Source organism: Phragmites australis, chromosome 9 (genome assembly GCF_958298935.1).
Source record: "Phragmites australis chromosome 9, lpPhrAust1.1, whole genome shotgun sequence".
NCBI lineage: Eukaryota > Viridiplantae > Streptophyta > Magnoliopsida > Poales > Poaceae > Phragmites > Phragmites australis.
This window is the reverse complement of record NC_084929.1, coordinates 1462036-1479710: the sequence shown is the minus strand read 5'-3', so window position 1 is coordinate 1479710 and position 17675 is coordinate 1462036. Positions and strand designations below refer to the sequence as shown.

General features: G+C 43.4%; 4 protein-coding genes and 1 long non-coding RNA gene across 20 annotated transcripts; 2 read left to right on the top strand and 3 right to left on the bottom strand.

Annotated features, from left to right (window-relative positions):
• Window positions 1-927: 927 nt before the first annotated feature.
• Window positions 928-3400, bottom strand: LOC133928323 (glycine-rich protein A3-like). The gene is made up of 3 exons (XM_062374599.1): window positions 3240-3400; window positions 1693-2018; window positions 928-1399 (listed from the first exon to the last, which is right to left on the bottom strand). The coding sequence occupies exons 2-3, from the start codon at window positions 2000-2002 to the stop codon at window positions 1095-1097; spliced, it is 615 nt and encodes a 204-aa protein (XP_062230583.1). The 5' UTR covers window positions 2003-2018; window positions 3240-3400; the 3' UTR covers window positions 928-1094.
• A 494-nt stretch (window positions 3401-3894) lies between these two features.
• LOC133928322 (uncharacterized) lies at window positions 3895-10655 on the top strand. 13 transcript variants are annotated; one of them, XR_009911431.1, is made up of 5 exons: window positions 3900-4531; window positions 5134-5209; window positions 7419-7518; window positions 7611-7733; window positions 9604-10655. XR_009911431.1 is itself a non-coding variant. In XM_062374598.1 (2 exons), the coding sequence occupies exons 1-2, from the start codon at window positions 4121-4123 to the stop codon at window positions 10140-10142; spliced, it is 474 nt and encodes a 157-aa protein (XP_062230582.1). In that variant the 5' UTR covers window positions 4064-4120; the 3' UTR covers window positions 10143-10655. The 13 variants fall into 13 exon arrangements, 2 of the variants coding, with proteins under 2 accessions (XP_062230582.1, XP_062230581.1); XR_009911430.1 differs by having other exon boundaries at window positions 3898-4531; window positions 7419-7733; XR_009911426.1 differs by having other exon boundaries at window positions 3903-4531; window positions 7419-9966; window positions 10080-10655.
• LOC133928321 (protein NETWORKED 2A-like) lies at window positions 5559-8961 on the bottom strand. The gene is made up of 2 exons (XM_062374596.1): window positions 5818-8961; window positions 5559-5733 (listed from the first exon to the last, which is right to left on the bottom strand). The coding sequence occupies exon 1, from the start codon at window positions 8959-8961 to the stop codon at window positions 5818-5820; it is 3144 nt and encodes a 1047-aa protein (XP_062230580.1). The 3' UTR covers window positions 5559-5733.
• A 274-nt stretch (window positions 10656-10929) lies between the features above and the next one.
• Window positions 10930-12517, top strand: LOC133927928 (uncharacterized). Its single transcript, XR_009911399.1, has 4 exons — window positions 10930-10987; window positions 11271-11365; window positions 11448-11568; window positions 11677-12517. It is a non-coding gene; the product is annotated as an uncharacterized LOC133927928 (long non-coding RNA).
• Window positions 12518-12759: 242 nt separating this feature from the next.
• LOC133928320 (serine/arginine-rich splicing factor RS2Z33-like) lies at window positions 12760-17675 on the bottom strand. Of its 4 annotated transcripts, none has more exons than XM_062374594.1 (7): window positions 17594-17675; window positions 15189-15300; window positions 14447-14486; window positions 14147-14242; window positions 13728-13924; window positions 13535-13618; window positions 12760-13400 (listed from the first exon to the last, which is right to left on the bottom strand). In XM_062374594.1, exons 2-7 carry the CDS (start codon window positions 15293-15295, stop codon window positions 12968-12970), a joined length of 957 nt encoding a protein of 318 aa, XP_062230578.1. In that variant the 5' UTR covers window positions 15296-15300; window positions 17594-17675; the 3' UTR covers window positions 12760-12967. The 4 variants fall into 4 exon arrangements, with proteins under 4 accessions (XP_062230578.1, XP_062230575.1, XP_062230576.1 ...); XM_062374591.1 differs by lacking the exon at window positions 17594-17675 and adding an exon at window positions 16121-16283; XM_062374592.1 differs by lacking the exon at window positions 17594-17675 and adding an exon at window positions 16117-16276.

Sequence of the window (17675 nt, the reverse complement as noted above, 5' to 3'; positions counted from 1 at the left end):
AGAAATAGAAAGCAAGGGAAGTTCTAATTGATACTTTGGCTAAATGCTAAATATCCCACCGGCTTTCATCTCGGCATGCACTGAGCGGTATCTAGGCTGTCCCTTCGACGATCTGCAAAGCTGTGAGCCAGCACTGCTTCAGATCTACGCGGGTTCCATTTCACATCAAACCTATTGTGAGTTCATGCGTCTATTTTGATTACCTTTCAGAAATATGTCTTGGATTATTTTGCATCATTATTTATCGGCGAAATATGCCTGCTTGTAAAATCTGGTAACAAAATATGACAGCACCTTTGCAACAGACCAACAGTACACTTTCGTGTCAGAAGGGGGAAAAAAACTGGAACTTCGGTGAATTACTGAATTTTAGTGATGTGAGTAGCTTATGTTTGGACGCGACTAGTTTCATGATCGATTCATATCCATATATAGCTCCAAGATTACAGGAACGCATAATGCTGCAAATAGAACATTTACTTGGCACAAGTCCTTCAGCAAAGGACAGAAGCAATGATCGAAGTAACTATACCCTTGGGTGTATAGTATCATATTGTAGAATGTTGGATTTCATGCCAGAGTTGTATCTTGAGATATAGCTTCCTGCTTGCTCCTATTTAATTATATGCCACATCAGAAATAAAAATCATACGTGACGCCTTGATACCTTCCATCGAGAGTAGTCTAATTTTCAGACTTCCTTTCGGGCAGCATAAACGAACCGCACCAGCATCGGTTGACCAGGGAACAATATTCAGAAATTTTGTAATGGCAGCACCAATACTCGGTGTCAGCACCAATTATTCACAACAGGAAACGGATCTTCAGAGAATTTCGATGGACATGATTTACGCAGGGAATCAGCATCAATCCATCAGAGAATAATGACCTTCTGAGCACTTGTATGCACAGCATCAACACACGGTATCGTCAATTGGTTATTCAGTTACTTATTAGCAAACCATCTCGTCACTCGCACAAGAGTACCGAAATATAGAGGAAGGATGAACGGTCACCCTGCTAAATGCATCGCAAAGGCATTCCCAACAACAGTAGTTCTGGAGGCCTACACAGATCAACCATGGGGGAGCACATCACTTCCACTTCTTGAACTTGCCGCCGAACATGCCGTGCCCATGCTTGCCGTGCTTGAACTTGCCGTGACCGTGCTTGAACTTGCCGTGGCCGCCGTGGCCATGCTTGAACTTGCCGTGGCCGCCATAGCCATGGCCATAACCGCCATAGCCATGGCCTCCTCCAAAGGCTCCAAGTCCACCGTGTCCACTGTGTCCTCCATGGCCGTGGGAGAGTTTGTGTGCTCCATAAGCAGCAGCTGCAGCGACTGCGCCTCCAGCTAGCATTGGTCCCATGTGTCCCCCACCATGGCTGCTACCATGACCTGCAACCACAAAGAGTCCATGGCCATGGGAATGAGCTTCAGGATCACCATTTGGCTGAATTGACAAAACAGAACTACCGAACTCCTCATGACCAAAGTTGGTGCAACTGTAGGAGATGCAGCACTGAACAATTAAACATATCTTGGAGTACAGCATAACTAGGAACAAGCAGCAATCCAACACCATCTAGAACTCAGGGTAGTATGAGATGAGCAAATACCATTTTATTTGGAAAATAGAAAAAGCACATGCACTTTAGAAGCTAAGCATACAATTGAAGAGCAATTCATACCACCCTGGTGAGATGCGCCGGGGTAGCCTGCAGGAGGATAGCCACCGTGCGACGGGTAGCCACCTGGTTGAGGGTAGCCACCTGGTTGAGGGTACCCATATTGTGGAGGGTATGCCCCAGGCGGAGGGGGGTAAGCCCCAGGCGGAGGGGGATACGCCCCAGGGGGAGGAGGGTATGCCCCTGGCGGTGGCGGGTAGCCTTGCGGAGGGTATCCCTGATTCGGGTACCCATGGCCACCGGCAACACCATGCATCATGTTTGAGAAGAGGCCCTTGTCGCCCTCGTCTTGCTTGTCCTTCCCTCCCCCCATTGTCTCCCCAAGCTATCTGAAGAAGAAGTAAGCATAGAGAATAGCAACCTGTCAGGAATCTGAACAGTACAAATTCAAACATGATGAAGGTTATATTACAGCGAAACAGGATGAAGGCTATATCACAGTGAAATATGATATGAAGGTTATACTGAACAGATCTTTGGCATCCACACAGAATGCATGCATTACAGGGAGCAGGTGATCCAGGGACAAAGAAGTACGCAGAGAGAATAGCAACCTATCAGGAAACTGAACAGTATGAATTGAAACATGATGAAGGTTATATTACAGCGAAACAGGAGAAGGTTATATTGCAGTGAAACATGATATGAAGGTTATACTGAACAAATCTTTGGCATCCACACAGAATGCATGCATTACAGGGAACAGGTGATCCAGGGACAAAGATGTGGCGTCCAATGTTGAACTAGTAGTCTACTCCCTTCTCACACCAACTTTATCAGGCTAAACAGATAATAATCGGCATGTGGATGTGCACACGAGTATACATAAATCGAACAATTGGTTACTGCAAATACAATCGCATAACTGGGGTCCCTAATTTCTTATTGCAGATTATCTGAGCATGCAGCTGAATCAAGGGGTCCCGAACTATGCACTGACTGACATCCCTCGTGCTTATTTGCAATCGGATGAACTGTGATCACGCAGGAAATTAATTCTAAACGAAGAAATACTTTCCACAAACATTAGGATCTCCTAGTTGCCCAAATCCAACTCCTAAAACTAAATCTAGGAAACAAAGATTTTGAATTCCTCGGTCCTAATTATCATCGTTCCTCCACAATCTACAAAATCCCCTCCCTCCATCTCACTGAAACTGAACTCCACCGAACAGAGGAGGGTTTCGCAGGATTATGGATTAAAATTTCACCAAATTTAGGAATTCCGGAGGGAAACGAAATATCTAATTCCGGAATTTTCTTTAACCACAGCAGCAGAGGGCGAAAATGACCGAAATTTCGCGAATTTCGATCTTTTAGCCTGTGAACTAAAAAAATATATAAAACGAAATTGAAATCCCGGGATCAGTACACCACGACCTAATCAACCTGCTCTACAAATCGACAGATCTCACCGTCCGCACCCAGTTCACCGAACTATCACGCAAGAAAGGTAGAATGCAAAAAAATCGTAGAACAGAAAAACAAATTACAGGCTAACAAACGGAGCGCAAAGGTTGAAAGGCAAAGGCAGAAACATTCGGGCATACCAGACGACGAGAAATCCGACGAGCAGCAGCAGCAGCAGCGGAAGCCGCCGGCCGATCTTGCCGATGTTTCCGTGGGCGACCGACGATGGTTTCCCCACGTTCTCTGGCCCCCGGCTATATAGTCCACCCGAGGAGGAGGGGGCCGCGGGCGACGAACCCCACTGACATGCGGGCCCGTTGGGTGGGTGGATAGGCTTTGACCTTTGGGAGGCACGTCGCTGCCATGTGGGCCCCGCTCCCACGTCTTCGGGTGAGCGGCGTGCGCGTCGCGAGCGCGTCGTGGAGAGAGAAAGAGGAAGAAAGCAACGCGACGAAGGAACCCACCGAACTAATAAAATTCTATGAGACCTGTTCTACGAGATCTCTGATATTAAAAAAATCTTATTTTGTGTATGTTCTATATCTCTTTTTTCTTTTAGTTATACATATGTTATATTAAAAAAGAATATATAGATAAGAATCTTATAAGAGTTTTTGATAAAATTATTATATAATTTCTTACCCACCAAGTGGGTCCCACCGCGCGGTGGAATCGAATCAGGCAACGGACGGCCGCAGATACTTGCGTTGCGTGCGATCTTTGCGTGCGATCGACGACGCGCCGACGCGTGTAAAGCGCGGAGCTGGTCACGCGCGGCCCACCCGACCCGTCCGGACTCGCCTGCCTTCCCAACCGTCGATCCGTGTTTGATCAACGGCTAGCGATGCGCCGTGACCAGGGATTTTACAAAGTCGTCCCTGGTTTGGATCGCGATTATTAAGAAATAAATTTTATATTGTCCCCCCTGGTTTGGATCGCGATTATTAAGAAATAAATTTTATATTGTCCCCCCTGGTTTGGATCGATTGTTTGCAGATTAGCCCTCCTGTATTCCGGCGGGATGGTTTGCCCCTCCCGCTCCTCCTCCGCCGCCGCCCCTCGTCCATTCGCCGGCCGTCCTCCGGCGAGCTCGTCGAGCAGCCGTTCCGACCTGGCCTTCGCGCGGCGAAGGAGGAGTTTTTTTTTTGTGCAGATTAGCCGTCGTGGATGGGCTGATGGCTGGGCTTTCTGTCCCTCCTCCCGCCGTCCGCCCGTTCGCCATCCCACCGGTGAAGACCAAGTCAACCTACACTGGTGGTTCGGAATGAGAGAGACGACGACGAGCTCGCTTGAATCGAGCATGTTGCAGGGGATATCCGTTTGCGACGGCGCTGAGGCCCGCAAGTACTGGCGCTGCTTCGTCGTGCCCGCTTCCTGTTCGATGGAATACCGCGCCGCCGATACGATACCAACTTCAGTCTCTTTCACCCAGGTGCGTGCGTAGGGATGGCAATGGGGCCGATCCCCGCGAGGAATGCTTTTCCATCCTCATCCCCATTTAGCTATCGGGGGGAAGATTTCTCCCATCCCTATCCCCACGGAGAATTTGCGGAGATCGGGTCCCCAATGAGGATATAAAATTGAATGATATTTGATTATTTTTATATAGTAATAATATATATGTTGTATAAATAAGTAATTTATTGATGTATACGAGGGTAATTAATACAAGATTGATTAAATATCGTAGGTTAGACAAAAAAGAATAAGAGTAATTTATTATTTACTCTATGTAATATAATATTTGTACATTTATATACTAAGAAAAATATGTATATATGTGATATCGGGGATATAGCGGGGAGCGCCTTCCCGTCCCCGTCCCCATATGAGTTCGCGGGGGATGAAATCTCCCCATCCCCATTCCCTAATAGGGGAATTCTCCGCAGGGAATCAGGGATCGGGTCCCCATTGACATCCCTATGCGTGCGTGCTTATCAACATCGATACCTTCGTGTGTTGCTTGCACCAATTTCGTCAGACTGAGCTTGATGTCTACTCTTCTGTTTTCTTGTACTTATCTCTGGTCAGCAGGACTATTACACTAGTCACACCATGCAGTAACCCTGAATTGAATTGATCACTTGTTCCTGGCCTCAAATGCTACATGGTACTACCCTTTACCACCTAGATTTCATAGTGCATGTATTTTGATCCTCACTGAACAACACAAGCTGAATTTCTCATGTAATAATGCCAAAAATATCAAATAATCATTCAGTTAATGGCACAAGCACACTGCCCTGTGAATTAAAAATGCCTATTTTCTGAATTATTGAGTAGTTATAAATGTCAACAACAACAACAACAAAGCCTTTCAGTCCCAAACAAGTTGGGGTAGGCTAGAGATGAAACCCATAAGATCTTGCAAGTCTAGTCATGGCTCTGGCACGTGGATAGCTAACTTCCACGCACTCCTGTCCATGACTAGTTTTTTGGTGATATTTCAGTCTTTCAGATCCCTCTTGGAATAGAATCAGCTGGTTACCAGGCGCTAATTAATCTCAGTGAGTGCGCTGCAAGAACCTTAAAGAAAACCAAACAAAGCATTCTGGCATTGGGCCACAACCTGACATGTCAAATCTAATGTCTTGTTTGCTAGCTCCATGATGAATTTGGTTCCGTCCTGATGACCTGATCATTGCAACATGTTTGTCCATTAGATCTTAGGAAGAATATAGCTGCAAATTTAGTCATTGAACAGACAGTTTGGAGTACCTATTTCATCTTAGCGAAGAATGCCATGTCGCTGTGCTGCTTCTGAAATGCCGGATGTACACATGCAAACAGCGACGGTTTCTTTTTTTTGGCTGGAAAGAGGAACATCCGGAGTGGCACTCTTGATTTAGAGGGTGTGTTCCTCCAAGTGCTGCCAGCTTTGGGCCCAGATAAGCTAGTGCTCTTGAGTATCTTTGCCATAACATTTTCAATTTCTGCTTGGAGTTCCTTCATATGATCCAAGCCAGCCTGCAGTTCATCAGCAACTTTTTTGTTCACCTGCTTCATGTTTGAGACCTCCCCCTGGAATTTTACAGCTTGGTATGAAGTGAATCTAACTCCTTCCTCTGTGTCTGCATCCATTTCCATGGTTCCTTCAATTTCCGCTTGTATGCCACATAGGGAATCAAACCTACACTGGAGTTCCCCTTTGAACATTGCATTCTGTTCCAACCATACTTGCAGCTCAATCTTGAGTTCTCTTAGCCTCTTCTCTGTAGCTTCTGTTTCAAATTTTGCTGAGTGGTCATTTGCACCATCCTTGATTGACTTCAGCTTGTCCTCATCCATTAGCTTAACGATTTCAGGTTTTAGTTGATCATACTTGGTCTGAAATCCCTGTATCTGTTGGAATGACATGCTGAACTTAATCAAGAATGCTAGGTTCTCCTCCATAAGCACATCGATGTCTCTTCTGAACTTTTCTTCAAGAGGAGAAGCATTCTCCATCTCAACAAATTTTTTTGATTGGAGTTCCTCCAGAATAACGCTTTCTGGACTGGTAACAGCATCATGTGATGCCTCAGCTTCCTTAGGAGATCTGGTACTTAGTTTATTTTTTGGGCTAGAACTATCTTTGAATATCCTGGAAATAGAGGAAGCACTTTGTGCCCTTTGATGAACGTGCAAAAAGCTTGGAGCCCGTCGGTGGCCCCTAACCATCCTATTCTTCTCACTTAGGGACATGGTTGAATTCATTCGTTGACCACTCTGTGATGCATCTTTGTAAGTAAAAGAGCTCAGGATCTCACGAAGTGACTGAATCTCTGCATCCTTCATCGCATTGGCACACCGTAGTTCGCTTGTCATGGCTGTCATCTCATTCAAACATTCCTGGTTCTTTGTCTCCACTTCTGTAAGCTTTTGCTTTGCATTCTTATAATTTCGGAGGATGGAAGTGTACTCAGCTAATAGTACCTTTTCCTTATCTTGGAGTCCATTCATAAGCAACTGCTGCAGCTTAATCATGCTATCCTCTTGATCTCCAAAGTTATCAACTTTAACATTATTAGGAGTAGGACTTTTGGTGATATATGATTCTTCTGTTTTGTTCATCTTCATATTTGGTTTGGAGTTGTCCTCAGAAATGCTGTTACATGGTGTTGCATAATCTTGCTTAATGTCCTCTTGTTTCACATTTTCTCCTGGGCCACTGGGGGAAGTGTGATGCAGCTGTTCCAATGAACCTCCCTCATGGGAGTGTATAGTATATGGTTGCACGCTGCTTTTGGTGTTACTGGCAATTTCATGAACATGTTCTGGTTCTCCATATTTATTATCATCAGATGAATAAATAGCCACATTTTCTGTTGTTCCTACAGTCACTGATGCAGCTGCATAGCTAGACTTATCTTCAAGCCCACAACAGCACAAATCCTTTGTGTTATCTCCATGGCAATGCTTTTCTGCCTTAATCTCATGGTAAACACTAGATAACTGACTGTCATCGCTAAGGATAGCTGTCTCTGGTGTATTGGAATGATCAGGAACATCCACATGTGGATTCCTTGCAGCTTCATCCATCTCAGGATCTTCTGATGGGCTTGTTTTTCCATGCTCGCTTGATTGATCTGTGTGGGATGCTGCTGCTTCATCAGTCAACATGGACCCAGAAACGGCTTGCTGCTCAATGAGAGGTGATTGCAACATATGTGAAATATCACAGAAACTATTTATCGTTTCCATGAAATTGGAATAGATTATTCTTTCTTCTTCATGGTAGGATCTCTCAAAGTTCTGCACTATAATAAACTCCTCTTCTGCTTGCTTGAGCTTGTCATTTAATTCACCTGGTCCACTGGTTAGTACTGCCTTCTCTTCCTCCAGTTTCTGCATTGAGTTCTCCAGCTCATTGTTTTCCAGACACAGCCTATTTATCTTTGCAGTCTGTGCTGAAACCATGAGCTCCAAATCCACAACTCTATTGACTATTTCATCAATTTTCTCTGCAATCTCTACCACATGAAGATCAGAGTTCATCTGAAAGTATCCCTTGATCTTATTTACTATATCTTGTAGTTCAATTTTCTTCTGCTTCATGGAGTACAATTCATCTATCTTAACACTGGCATAACTTTTAACGTTCTCATGTGGAGAATTTCCCGGATATGATGGGGATTTACCATGTCCTTTCATGACACCCTCCAGCTTCTCCCTGGAAACCTTGATTCTTTGGGACTCGATCATTGCTTGGCTGAAAGATGTCTTCTGTTGTTCCTGCATTTTAATAAGCGCGTCTTCACAGGATTTAAGAGCAGTTGCTGTCATCAAAGCCCGGGCTTCGTCATCGTCAATCGCTGCACTTTCATTGAACTCCTCTTGGAAGTAGCAAACCTCTTCCTGCATGTCATTAATCTTCTTTTCAAGATCCCAGTACTTTGAAATTCCACTCTCGTAAGAGCTTTTGATGAACTCTTTCTCAGTCTGCAGGACTAATATTTCTTTCTGTAGCCTGCCAATCTCTGCTTGTGCATTCTCCTTGTTGATTGGAGTTGCAGATTTCTTGTTTCCATCCTTCAGTCCTGATTTCCCTCCGTGCTTCTTCTTCATCAGTCCTTCCACTGTTGACTTGTGGATTTTGCGAGGATCAACCGTGGTAAATGCCTTCGGGAGATTGTCATCATCCTCTTCTAGCAATGCATACTGGACTTGATCAGGGAAGGCAGTTGCAATGGTATGGTTTGCTTTGTGTAGCTCCCCTGATATATGGTCATAGCGTTCAGCAAGGGCCCTGTATGCCCGGTATGCTTCTTCCACGGAACCGATAACCTCCGGTCGCCTCTTGTAGTACATTTCTGCCCTCTTTGCAAAAGAATCAGCTTCCTCCCCAAGGAGGAAGAGAATGCACTTGACCCTATCTTCCATATCTGCATATCCACGGCAATCTCTTAATACCCGAAATACAATAATGTTGAACAATTACAAAAGCAAGCGCATTTCAACCCTATTTTAGAGACACTGGTTATTCAGAAGAAAATGCTCAAAATTCATTATCTAAATGCATTGGCAGGATTGCAGAAATATGTGTTGAAGGATGTTTTATGATACCTGTATAAAAATATCTAAACTTCAAAGCAATTGTAACTGGTATGGGTTTGATATGTCAGCGGCTTCATTTTTTTCTTTTTATGTACTTAACTGCCTTGCATTTGGTGGTCATTTTATTTGGCACATAATGATATACAACGTTTCGATTGTGAAGAGCTGTAGCATATATCTCTCTACTAGGCTAATACCATAGATCTAGCATGAAAAGTACAATATTTCTTGCTCTGAGGGACCAGACATCATCATACATTTTTCTTTGTCAAGTGACTACTATATATTGGTGCTTAGTTGATCCATGCATCAACTTCATAGTCACCTATGATTGTATTTACAAGAAATCAGATGTTCTTAGTAGAATTCTGGTACAAATAACATAGAGTAGTATATTTTTAATAGATCGCAGGATAGATAATCATGACTCATGATGCCGAATGCTAGTTTATTTGACATCTTTTTCAGGAAATTATTCAAGTTTGGAGAAAGAAAAGAAACGGTTCAGATAAATCATCATCTCCCTGGTTGTCCAACAAAGCTGTAACAAAATGGCGGTGCCGGTGAAGTAGCACATAAATCATGACATGAGCTGTTTTTCTAAGAAAGAAAAACCAATTGGACCCGGGTGTTATGCCTGCATGTGCATGGACTGGATGGTGTGATCAGGAAAGCCAAACCTTTGAGGTTGTTGTCGAGCCATTTGGACTGTTTGGTGCGGACATGGCTCGCCCACCACCATGAGTAGGCGTTGCTTGCCGCCCGCTGCAGCATTCTGTTCCGGCCTCCTTCAGCTCAGAGTTCTTCAGCCGTGTAGCCCCTACTCCTGTTGTGTGTATACTCTCACCTTTTCTGCATATGCATGTCTCACTGGCCTTTTCTGAAATGGATACAGGATTAATCAATCTGTATGCCTTTCTGATCTTTGTGGTCTTTCTATGCAGGACAAGAAAGTGATGGGGGTATCAGAATTCAGAAAGAAATTAAGGCAGGAAAAAATGTCATGATTGGTTAATGTCTGGTACCTCCGTTTGCTGTTGACGATGCGCCATCTCTAAATCAAACGAAGAACGCAGATGCTTGTGCTTGGTTGGCAGCACAAGAGAGTAATTGGTAGGTACTAGTGGAGACGAAGTGGCAGGAACCGGAGAAGTAGTCCCTGAATGGTGGGCCCCTTGGTTGTGTGAACTCGGCTGGTGTTGCGCGGCACGTCGGCATGTGCTGGTTGGCTCGAAATTCCTTCCTGATGCCCCGGGGGCTTTACTGGTCTTGTTTTCTGCAGTGTTTTTTTTTTTTCTCCTTAAAACAATACAACATGTTCCCATGTTTTTCTTCTCTTACGAGCGAGACTTGTGACTTGTCCGTGTGTATAATCCTGTAAATTTTCTGGGGCATGCAGTTACGCGCATTGTATAGCTTTGCATTGTCCATCGTATAAATTCCTGTAAATGAAATACATGTTTTCAAACGTTCTAAAATATTTATAAGATACAAAGAAGGGCATGTTTCATAGCTATTCGCATTTGTAAGACAAACAAAAAAGATGAGAACTGTTCGGATATTATCAGAAAAATACGTATTCGGATAGCCTCAGTTTGGATATTTTGTCGGATATCATCGAATCGGATTCAAATTCGGATATCCGAACTATAGCTCATCCCAATTTTTTTAGGCCCATATGTTGCTTCAGCACATGGAAGAGAGAGAGAGAGAGAGAGAGAGAGAGAGAGAGAGAGAGAGAGAGAGAGAGAGAGAGAGAGAGAGAGAGAGAGAGAGAGAGAGAGAGAGAGAGAGGAGGAGGAGGAGGAGGAAATTGGCTTTAGCCCAGGAAACAGTTGGATTTCTGTCCAAAGTATTTTCTAGGGTTTCCTTTTATCTTTCCTTTTCTATTTTCTATTGTCCAGTAAATCTAGAATTGCAAATAAAAAACCAAAGAAATAGCATAACACTTCAAGTAATTCTAGAAAAATTCCAACAAACAAAAGAGAGCATGATGGTTCAAGCAAAAATATTTCTAACTCATGTTAATGACTCTAATTTAACTCTAAGTCTTATTCAATTATTTCTAATGCATTTTCTATTGTTGAGGTAATATCTTTAGTGTTAATTAATATATGCACTATTAATTAACTTAGATGTTGATGAGGATGTAGAGGTGGAGGACTTTTTGGAGGAAATGGAAGAATAATAATGTGGAGGCTAGGCGCTCCATTTGTCACGGCATCATTCAGTTCGTTATTTCTTATATTTGAATTCATAGTTGTATGTCTTAATTTCTACCATATTAGATTTCATTGAACTAAAACATGTAGGAGCAAGAGAGCTTGGATGTTGAAGAGGATGTGGAGGTGGAGGACTTTGTGGAGGAAATAGATGAATGATAATCTTGAGGCTGGTTGCTCCATTTGCAGGGCTATCAATGATAATGTGGAGGTTGGCCACTCTATTTGTACTTTTAAATATCAAAGTAATGTTGAACTTATAATCTTAATTGTTTGGGCACCTTTTTCTATGTGTGATGAACAAATTTTTTTGTTGCAGAGGATGCATCCTTCAAGTTCTCCACAAAAATTCAGCCTAAATAATGTCTCCTACAATGAGAAGAAAAAAGACATGTTTTATTTCCCTAAAATTTGTTTTTTTTTTGTTTCTCCTTGCAAATTTTTTTGCTTGCATTAAATTTTTGTGGAGCACTTGAAGAGAGCATACTCTACAATACCAGAATTTTTTCAGAATTTTTTGTTGCAGAAGATGCAACCTTCAAATTATCCACAAAATTTCAGCCTAAATAATGTCTCATACAATGAGAAGGAAAAAAAAAAGACAAGTTTCTATTTCCCTGAAATTTGTCTTTTTGGTTTCCCAAGCTCTTGAAGAGAGAATACTCTACAATACAAAATTTTATTGTTGTAGAGGAAGCATCCTTCAAGTTCTCTATAAAATTTCATCCTAAATAATGTCTTGTACAATGAGAAGCAAAAAAAAGATAAGTTTTTGTTTCCCTGAAATTTGTCTATTTGGTTTCTCATGCAAAATCCATTGTTTGAGTTGAAATTTTTTAGAGCACTTAAAAGAGAGCATAGTCTAATATACCAATTTTTTAAAGAATTTTTTTGTCTATTCGATGGTGTTTTGAAGGTCTGAGCAAGGGGACGCAATATTTTCCTTATTTTTTAGAAAATCACCCAATCAAAAGGCAAGTATTCTCTTTTTGGCCCCATGGTCGAGTGACAAGAGTCCTATTTGTGTGTAATTTACAAACGGGGGCCTTGATAATATTAATAGAAGTTAAATATATCTCAAAAGAAATTCAGCAGTCGCCTGCCAGTGAGCTGTCCGACGCCTTCGGCTCTTCACCCGACCGGATCATGTAGCAGCAAAAGTAGAGCACACAGCGGCAGGTTATAACGTGAATCTATGAGTGGGGTGAGAATCAAGACTTCGTTATAACCTCCAAACAACACATGGTTTAACTTTCAAGCTGAACTACCACTTAAATTTCTCTCAAATTTTGAAATTACTATGCTACTAGCCACATGACAAAAGGCACATCATCCAGGGCAGTCAGGGTCTCACCGCTCAGCTGATCGTGCTGACCACGCTAATATCCAGATTGAACGGGCATTACCAAATTCAATTATCTCCATTACACAAAGTAAAAGCCCGAGGGCAACAAATCCTTGCAGGTTTCTAGCTCAAAGCAAAAGTAAACAAGCCAGCGTTTTGAGAAGAAAAAAAATGAGGAAGCAAATAGAGTTTGTTTTATCTAAACTGAATAAGTATCGGCGCACTGCATCATTAAGCGTCACAACAGGGATCTGGTTCCAGGTTTTCAAGGGGACTGGCTTCCTCTCGGTGAACCATGCCGGTCCTCATCATCACCATTGCCATTGTCCTTCGGGCTTGGACTGCGGTTACCCCCTGGACTCGGGCTGCGCCCATTGGCACCAGGGCTACGATTCCCGTCAGATGGGCTCCGGCTCCTGCTCCTGCTTCTGCTGTCCTCCCTCCCACGAGGGCTGTCACCATGCTCTGAGCCATTGCGCTCCACATTATCCTTTGGTGGCGGGCTTACCCGATCCTGGGGGCTGGGGCCCCTCGGACTCTGGCTTCCATCGGGTGTGGGGCTGCGCTCCTTTTCCTTTGCAGGAGGGGAGGCAGATCGCCTGGGGCTCCTGCTGTAGCTAAGACTCCTTGATCTCCTCTCGTCACGGTCACGGCGTCCGCCCCTGGGAGACCCAGACAGGGATCTGGATCTAGATCGGCTGATTATAAGAAAAGGATCATTAAAACAAGCTGGACGACAGAGAGAAACAGACATACATAAACAATAGCAAAATGAGTAATACAAACAAACGGCGAGAGAGAAATTAACTCCAGCGGAGCTTCTTCAGCATACCTATAGCTCCGGCTTCTGCTGTAGCTCCGACTGCGGCCCCGTCCACGGCGTGGAGATGGGGAACGTGAATAACTTCCCTCATGCCTGACAAAAACATAAAGGGAGTTTTTAAGAAAAGACATTCAAGGAAAAATACAGTAATTCAATGCCATATAGCAATGGAATGGAGCTGAAGAACGTAATCAATCAACACCTGAGACTCCTTGGACTGTTCTGGCAATTTCTTTCTATATGACCCCTTTCTCCACAGCGGTAACATTTGTTCTTCCAGTCACCAGCCTTGCAGTCCCTTGCCCAGTGACCATCAATTCCACAGTTAAAACAACGGCCTGTTCCTGGCGGGGGCCCTCTTCCCATGTATTCACGTGAGCTACCTGAACCACGTGGAACCTGCAAGCACAAATTGTTTCGAAGATCATAAGCAAGTTCAATATCAAATACATATGCTCATTTTTCGGTCAAAAAATACATATGCTCATTTTTCGGTCAAAAATACATATGCTCATTTTTCGGTCAAAAAATACATATGCTCATTTAAGCCATAGCTTAAAGAAAGAAAAAACAATAATAACCAGTATGTTCAGAACTTGTATAACTAAAACGGCAACTTACCCCTTTAGCAAACTCAACAATAATGCGGCTCCCATCAACATCCCTGCCATCTAGGTTGTATCGCGCATCATCAGCATCACGAGGATCGCTAAATTCCTGTTAGGTAATTTGCAACAGAAGGCAAAATACAATATGCCAAAATATGTGAAAAATAGATCCTTCATACAGCAACAAGTATGCTACAACAACAGCCTTTGTCCCAAGCAAGTTGGGGTAGGCAATAAGTATGCTAACATTAAAAAAAATGTGAAGTGTTGCAGAATTATACTGAGGGTACTCAGGGTAGTAAAATTTACATACAATAAACGCGTAGTCGCGCTTCAACTCCACTTCTCGTATTCTGCGCAAATGGTTGCCACAAATAGTAAGCCGTCATGAGTCAAGTACTCAAATGCACCACCAACTTGCAACTTCTACTAAAACAGTCAATAACATTACACCAAGGGCACCCTTCACCAAAGTCCTCCACAAACTTTGGAACAATGGCCACCAATTCCACCAAGGGCACCCTTCCACCACAGACCTCCCGGGTTGTGTAAAAAACCGAAAAACCTTCAACAAGACCATCCAAGTTAAACACATATGGTCCGGGGTCAAACTTCTACATTATGCTAAATGAAATAAGAGAAAATGCCAGGCAAAGAATGGCTTGGAGAGACTCATCCACAAGTAGCTTGGAAAGACTCAATAGTATCACTGAACCCAACACCTGCTATAAACCACCTATTAGAGGATAGAAATGGCCCCTCTTACTAGTGAATCCTGTCCTACAAACTAAAAGACCTGCATCCCCACAGGTCGGATGGCTTACAGTTCAAGAAGTGATAGCCTGGTGGGTACCACAAAGTTTAATTGCACTAAGTTATTATAATGTCAACTGCACATGAGTCATGCGAAGTTCTAGCACAAAATTAGTGTTTGACTCTCATCACCAAAAAAAAAAATCATATTCTGATTCTATGCAAAACTACTCAAGGCATTGCAAAATTCTTATACTTGAGAAAACTTTTGGAGAACTATATATGAACAGTGTTGTTCTTACCTTCCATACTTGCTGAATACATATTCTAAGTCGCGGGAACGAGTACGGGAGGACAATCTACCAACATACAAGCGTGTGCTTCCATAGCGATCGTCATAGCGAGGCATATCTCCTGAAACACAAGAAAACCCTCCATCAGTCCTTTTGAAAGCCAAATAAATAAAGCAAATAGTATGAGTCAGAACCCTCTAAATAACATGCACTAACTAGAAATTTCTCCTCACTCTCACTCACACAATTCGATGGGAGTGCAGAACACCACAGAAATTTTGCAGCATACCATATCACATGTGGCGTCTTAATAAAACAGGCAGCTGCAATTAGAACTTGGAGCCCCTCGCCACCATATCAGATACAAACGAAACTATGCTGCTCAGTTATCATAAGAGCCACCAGATAGAAATTACTAAGCGAACAATAGTATATGCAATGATTGATGTTCGCATACATCAGCCCACGGACTGAGGGCTCAGTGGTATCACCCCCTTTTACTTAATCACTGTAATTGAATTTGAAGCTGCAACGATCTCTAATTGCTGACAGAGTAATACTGCTGCGCAACAATCTTCAAATTAGACGCAACAAAACTGAAATTCGCACTAGAAAACCTCCAAATTTATCTTACTAAAACAGCTTATCCCCCAATAAAACCCTAAGCAGCTCTCTGGACCAACAGATCAGGGAGTCCGCAACCAAAAGTATCCAATTTATTGCTCGAAAACCCTAACGAGAACTAGATCCGATCAAAATTTAGAAATCTCCGGAAAAAAAAAAGGCAAACCCAACAGATCCGCAGCAACAGCAAAAAGTTTTTTTTTCATTTGAGGGCTCACAGCAATGTAGAGATTCGGCAGAACACGACGTCCAGGCAAGCTAGGACCGCCCTATCAAGGGGGAGGAGTGAGGACGAGGACGAGGACGAAGATACCTGCCTGGGAAGGAGGAGACGCGCAGTTGCGGCGGAACGCCTGGATCTGGATGGAGGCGTGCTCGGCAGGCGGCGGCGCGGAGGGAGGCGGTGGAGAGCGTGAGAGGAGGGAGGGGTTGGGGAACGGATATGGTGTGGTCTGACTCGACTAGGACACGTGGCCCAGTTTGAGCTGGAGGTGGGATTTGGACCTGGCCGTTCGTGCCGGCCCACGGTCTGACCCAAGCACGGTACGGACCACTTCCATTCCATTCCAGCCCGGGCCGGCCCGGATTTTCCTGCGCCACACCGAACAGCCCGGCCATCCGAAGCATCTGCGCCTCTAATTTGTGTTTTGATAATTAATAATAATATTTATATATTGACTAATATGTTTATTTGATATATGAAAAATATTAGTCTCAAGAATTGTTAAAAAGCTATAAGAGTCATGTGCGGAAAATATGTAAATAGTTGGTTTAAGATAAAGGTATAAAATATAGAACATTTTCTTTTATCGATCAATGGTGATCGGAGAAGAGCAATAATTGAATTGATAGAATAAATATCGTATTATTAAGAGAGGTTGATACTTGTTTACCTGAGGTATCAAAAGTACAATATATCCTCAAACTTGCATTTATCTAGAATGAGGAACTCATTTTGAGATAAACCATAAAACTTGCTCTTTGGATGTTCTGAGTGTCAGGCGGTCTGACTGCCATCTACGCAAGAGTAAGGTACCAGGTTTTAGAGCCTCGCGGTATGATCGTGATCATGCTGATCTAACCGTCATACAAACATAGAGGTTGGACTCTCTGTTCTGGCTCGCGGTCCGAACATTTTCATGCTGGTTTGATCGCTATAGGAACAAAGAGTTTTGAGTCTCTGTTCCGGGCTAGTGGTCTGATCGGGACCAGTGCCAGTCTAACCACCAGATCAAAAGTTGTTCAGAATCAGAGCAATCGTTGCTCTGAAGTAACCATTGGGCTAGCGACGGTCTGACCGCTATGTGAGTTGTGATTTGACTGCCAGGGGCGTAGAACTATCAGACTTCAAGCAACAACTACATTTTGAATTTGAAGCTGCAACGATCTCTAATTGCTGACAGAGTAATACTGCTGCGCAACAATCTTCAAATTAGACGCAACAAAACTGAAATTCGCACTAGAAAACCTCCAAATTTATCTTACTAAAACAACTTATCCCCCAATAAAACCCTAAGCAGCTCTCTGGACCAACAGATCAGGGAGTCCGCAACCAAAAGTATCCAATATATTGCTCGAAAACCCTTACGAGAACTAGATCCGATCAAAATTTAGAAATTTCCCAAAAAAAATTAAAAGGTAAACCCAACAGATCCGCAGCAACAGCAAAAAGTTTTTTTTGCATTTGAGGGCTCACAGCAATGTAGAGATTCGGCAGAACACGACGTCCAGGCAAGCTAGGACCGCCCTATCAGGGGGGAGGGGGTGAGGACGAGGACGAAGATACCTGCCTGGGAAGGAGGAGACGTGCGGCTGCGGCGGAACGCCTGGATCTGGATGAAGGCGTGCTCGGCAGGCGGCGGCGCGGAGGGA

Coding starts and splice junctions, on each gene's coding strand:
- LOC133928323 (XM_062374599.1), bottom strand. CDS start 2,002: ATGGGGGGAGGGAAGGACAAGCAAGACGAGGGCGACAAGGGCCTCTTC. Junction 1,400..1,692: donor CGGCGCATCTCACCAGGGTG/GTATGAATTGCT, acceptor TTGTGGTTGCAG/GTCATGGTAGCAGCCATGGT.
- LOC133928322 (XM_062374597.1), top strand. CDS start 4,121: ATGGTTTGCCCCTCCCGCTCCTCCTCCGCCGCCGCCCCTCGTCCATTC. Junction 4,532..9,603: donor CTTCAGTCTCTTTCACCCAG/GTGCGTGCGTAG, acceptor CATCTTTTTCAG/GAAATTATTCAAGTTTGGAG.
- LOC133928321 (XM_062374596.1), bottom strand. CDS start 8,961: ATGGAAGATAGGGTCAAGTGCATTCTCTTCCTCCTTGGGGAGGAAGCT.
- LOC133928320 (XM_062374594.1), bottom strand. CDS start 15,295: ATGCCTCGCTATGACGATCGCTATGGAAGCACACGCTTGTATGTTGGT. Junction 14,487..15,188: donor GTATTCAGCAAGTATGGAAG/GTAAGAACAACA, acceptor CCATTTGCGCAG/AATACGAGAAGTGGAGTTGA. Junction 13,619..13,727: donor AACAGTCCAAGGAGTCTCAG/GTGTTGATTGAT, acceptor TGTTTTTGTCAG/GCATGAGGGAAGTTATTCAC.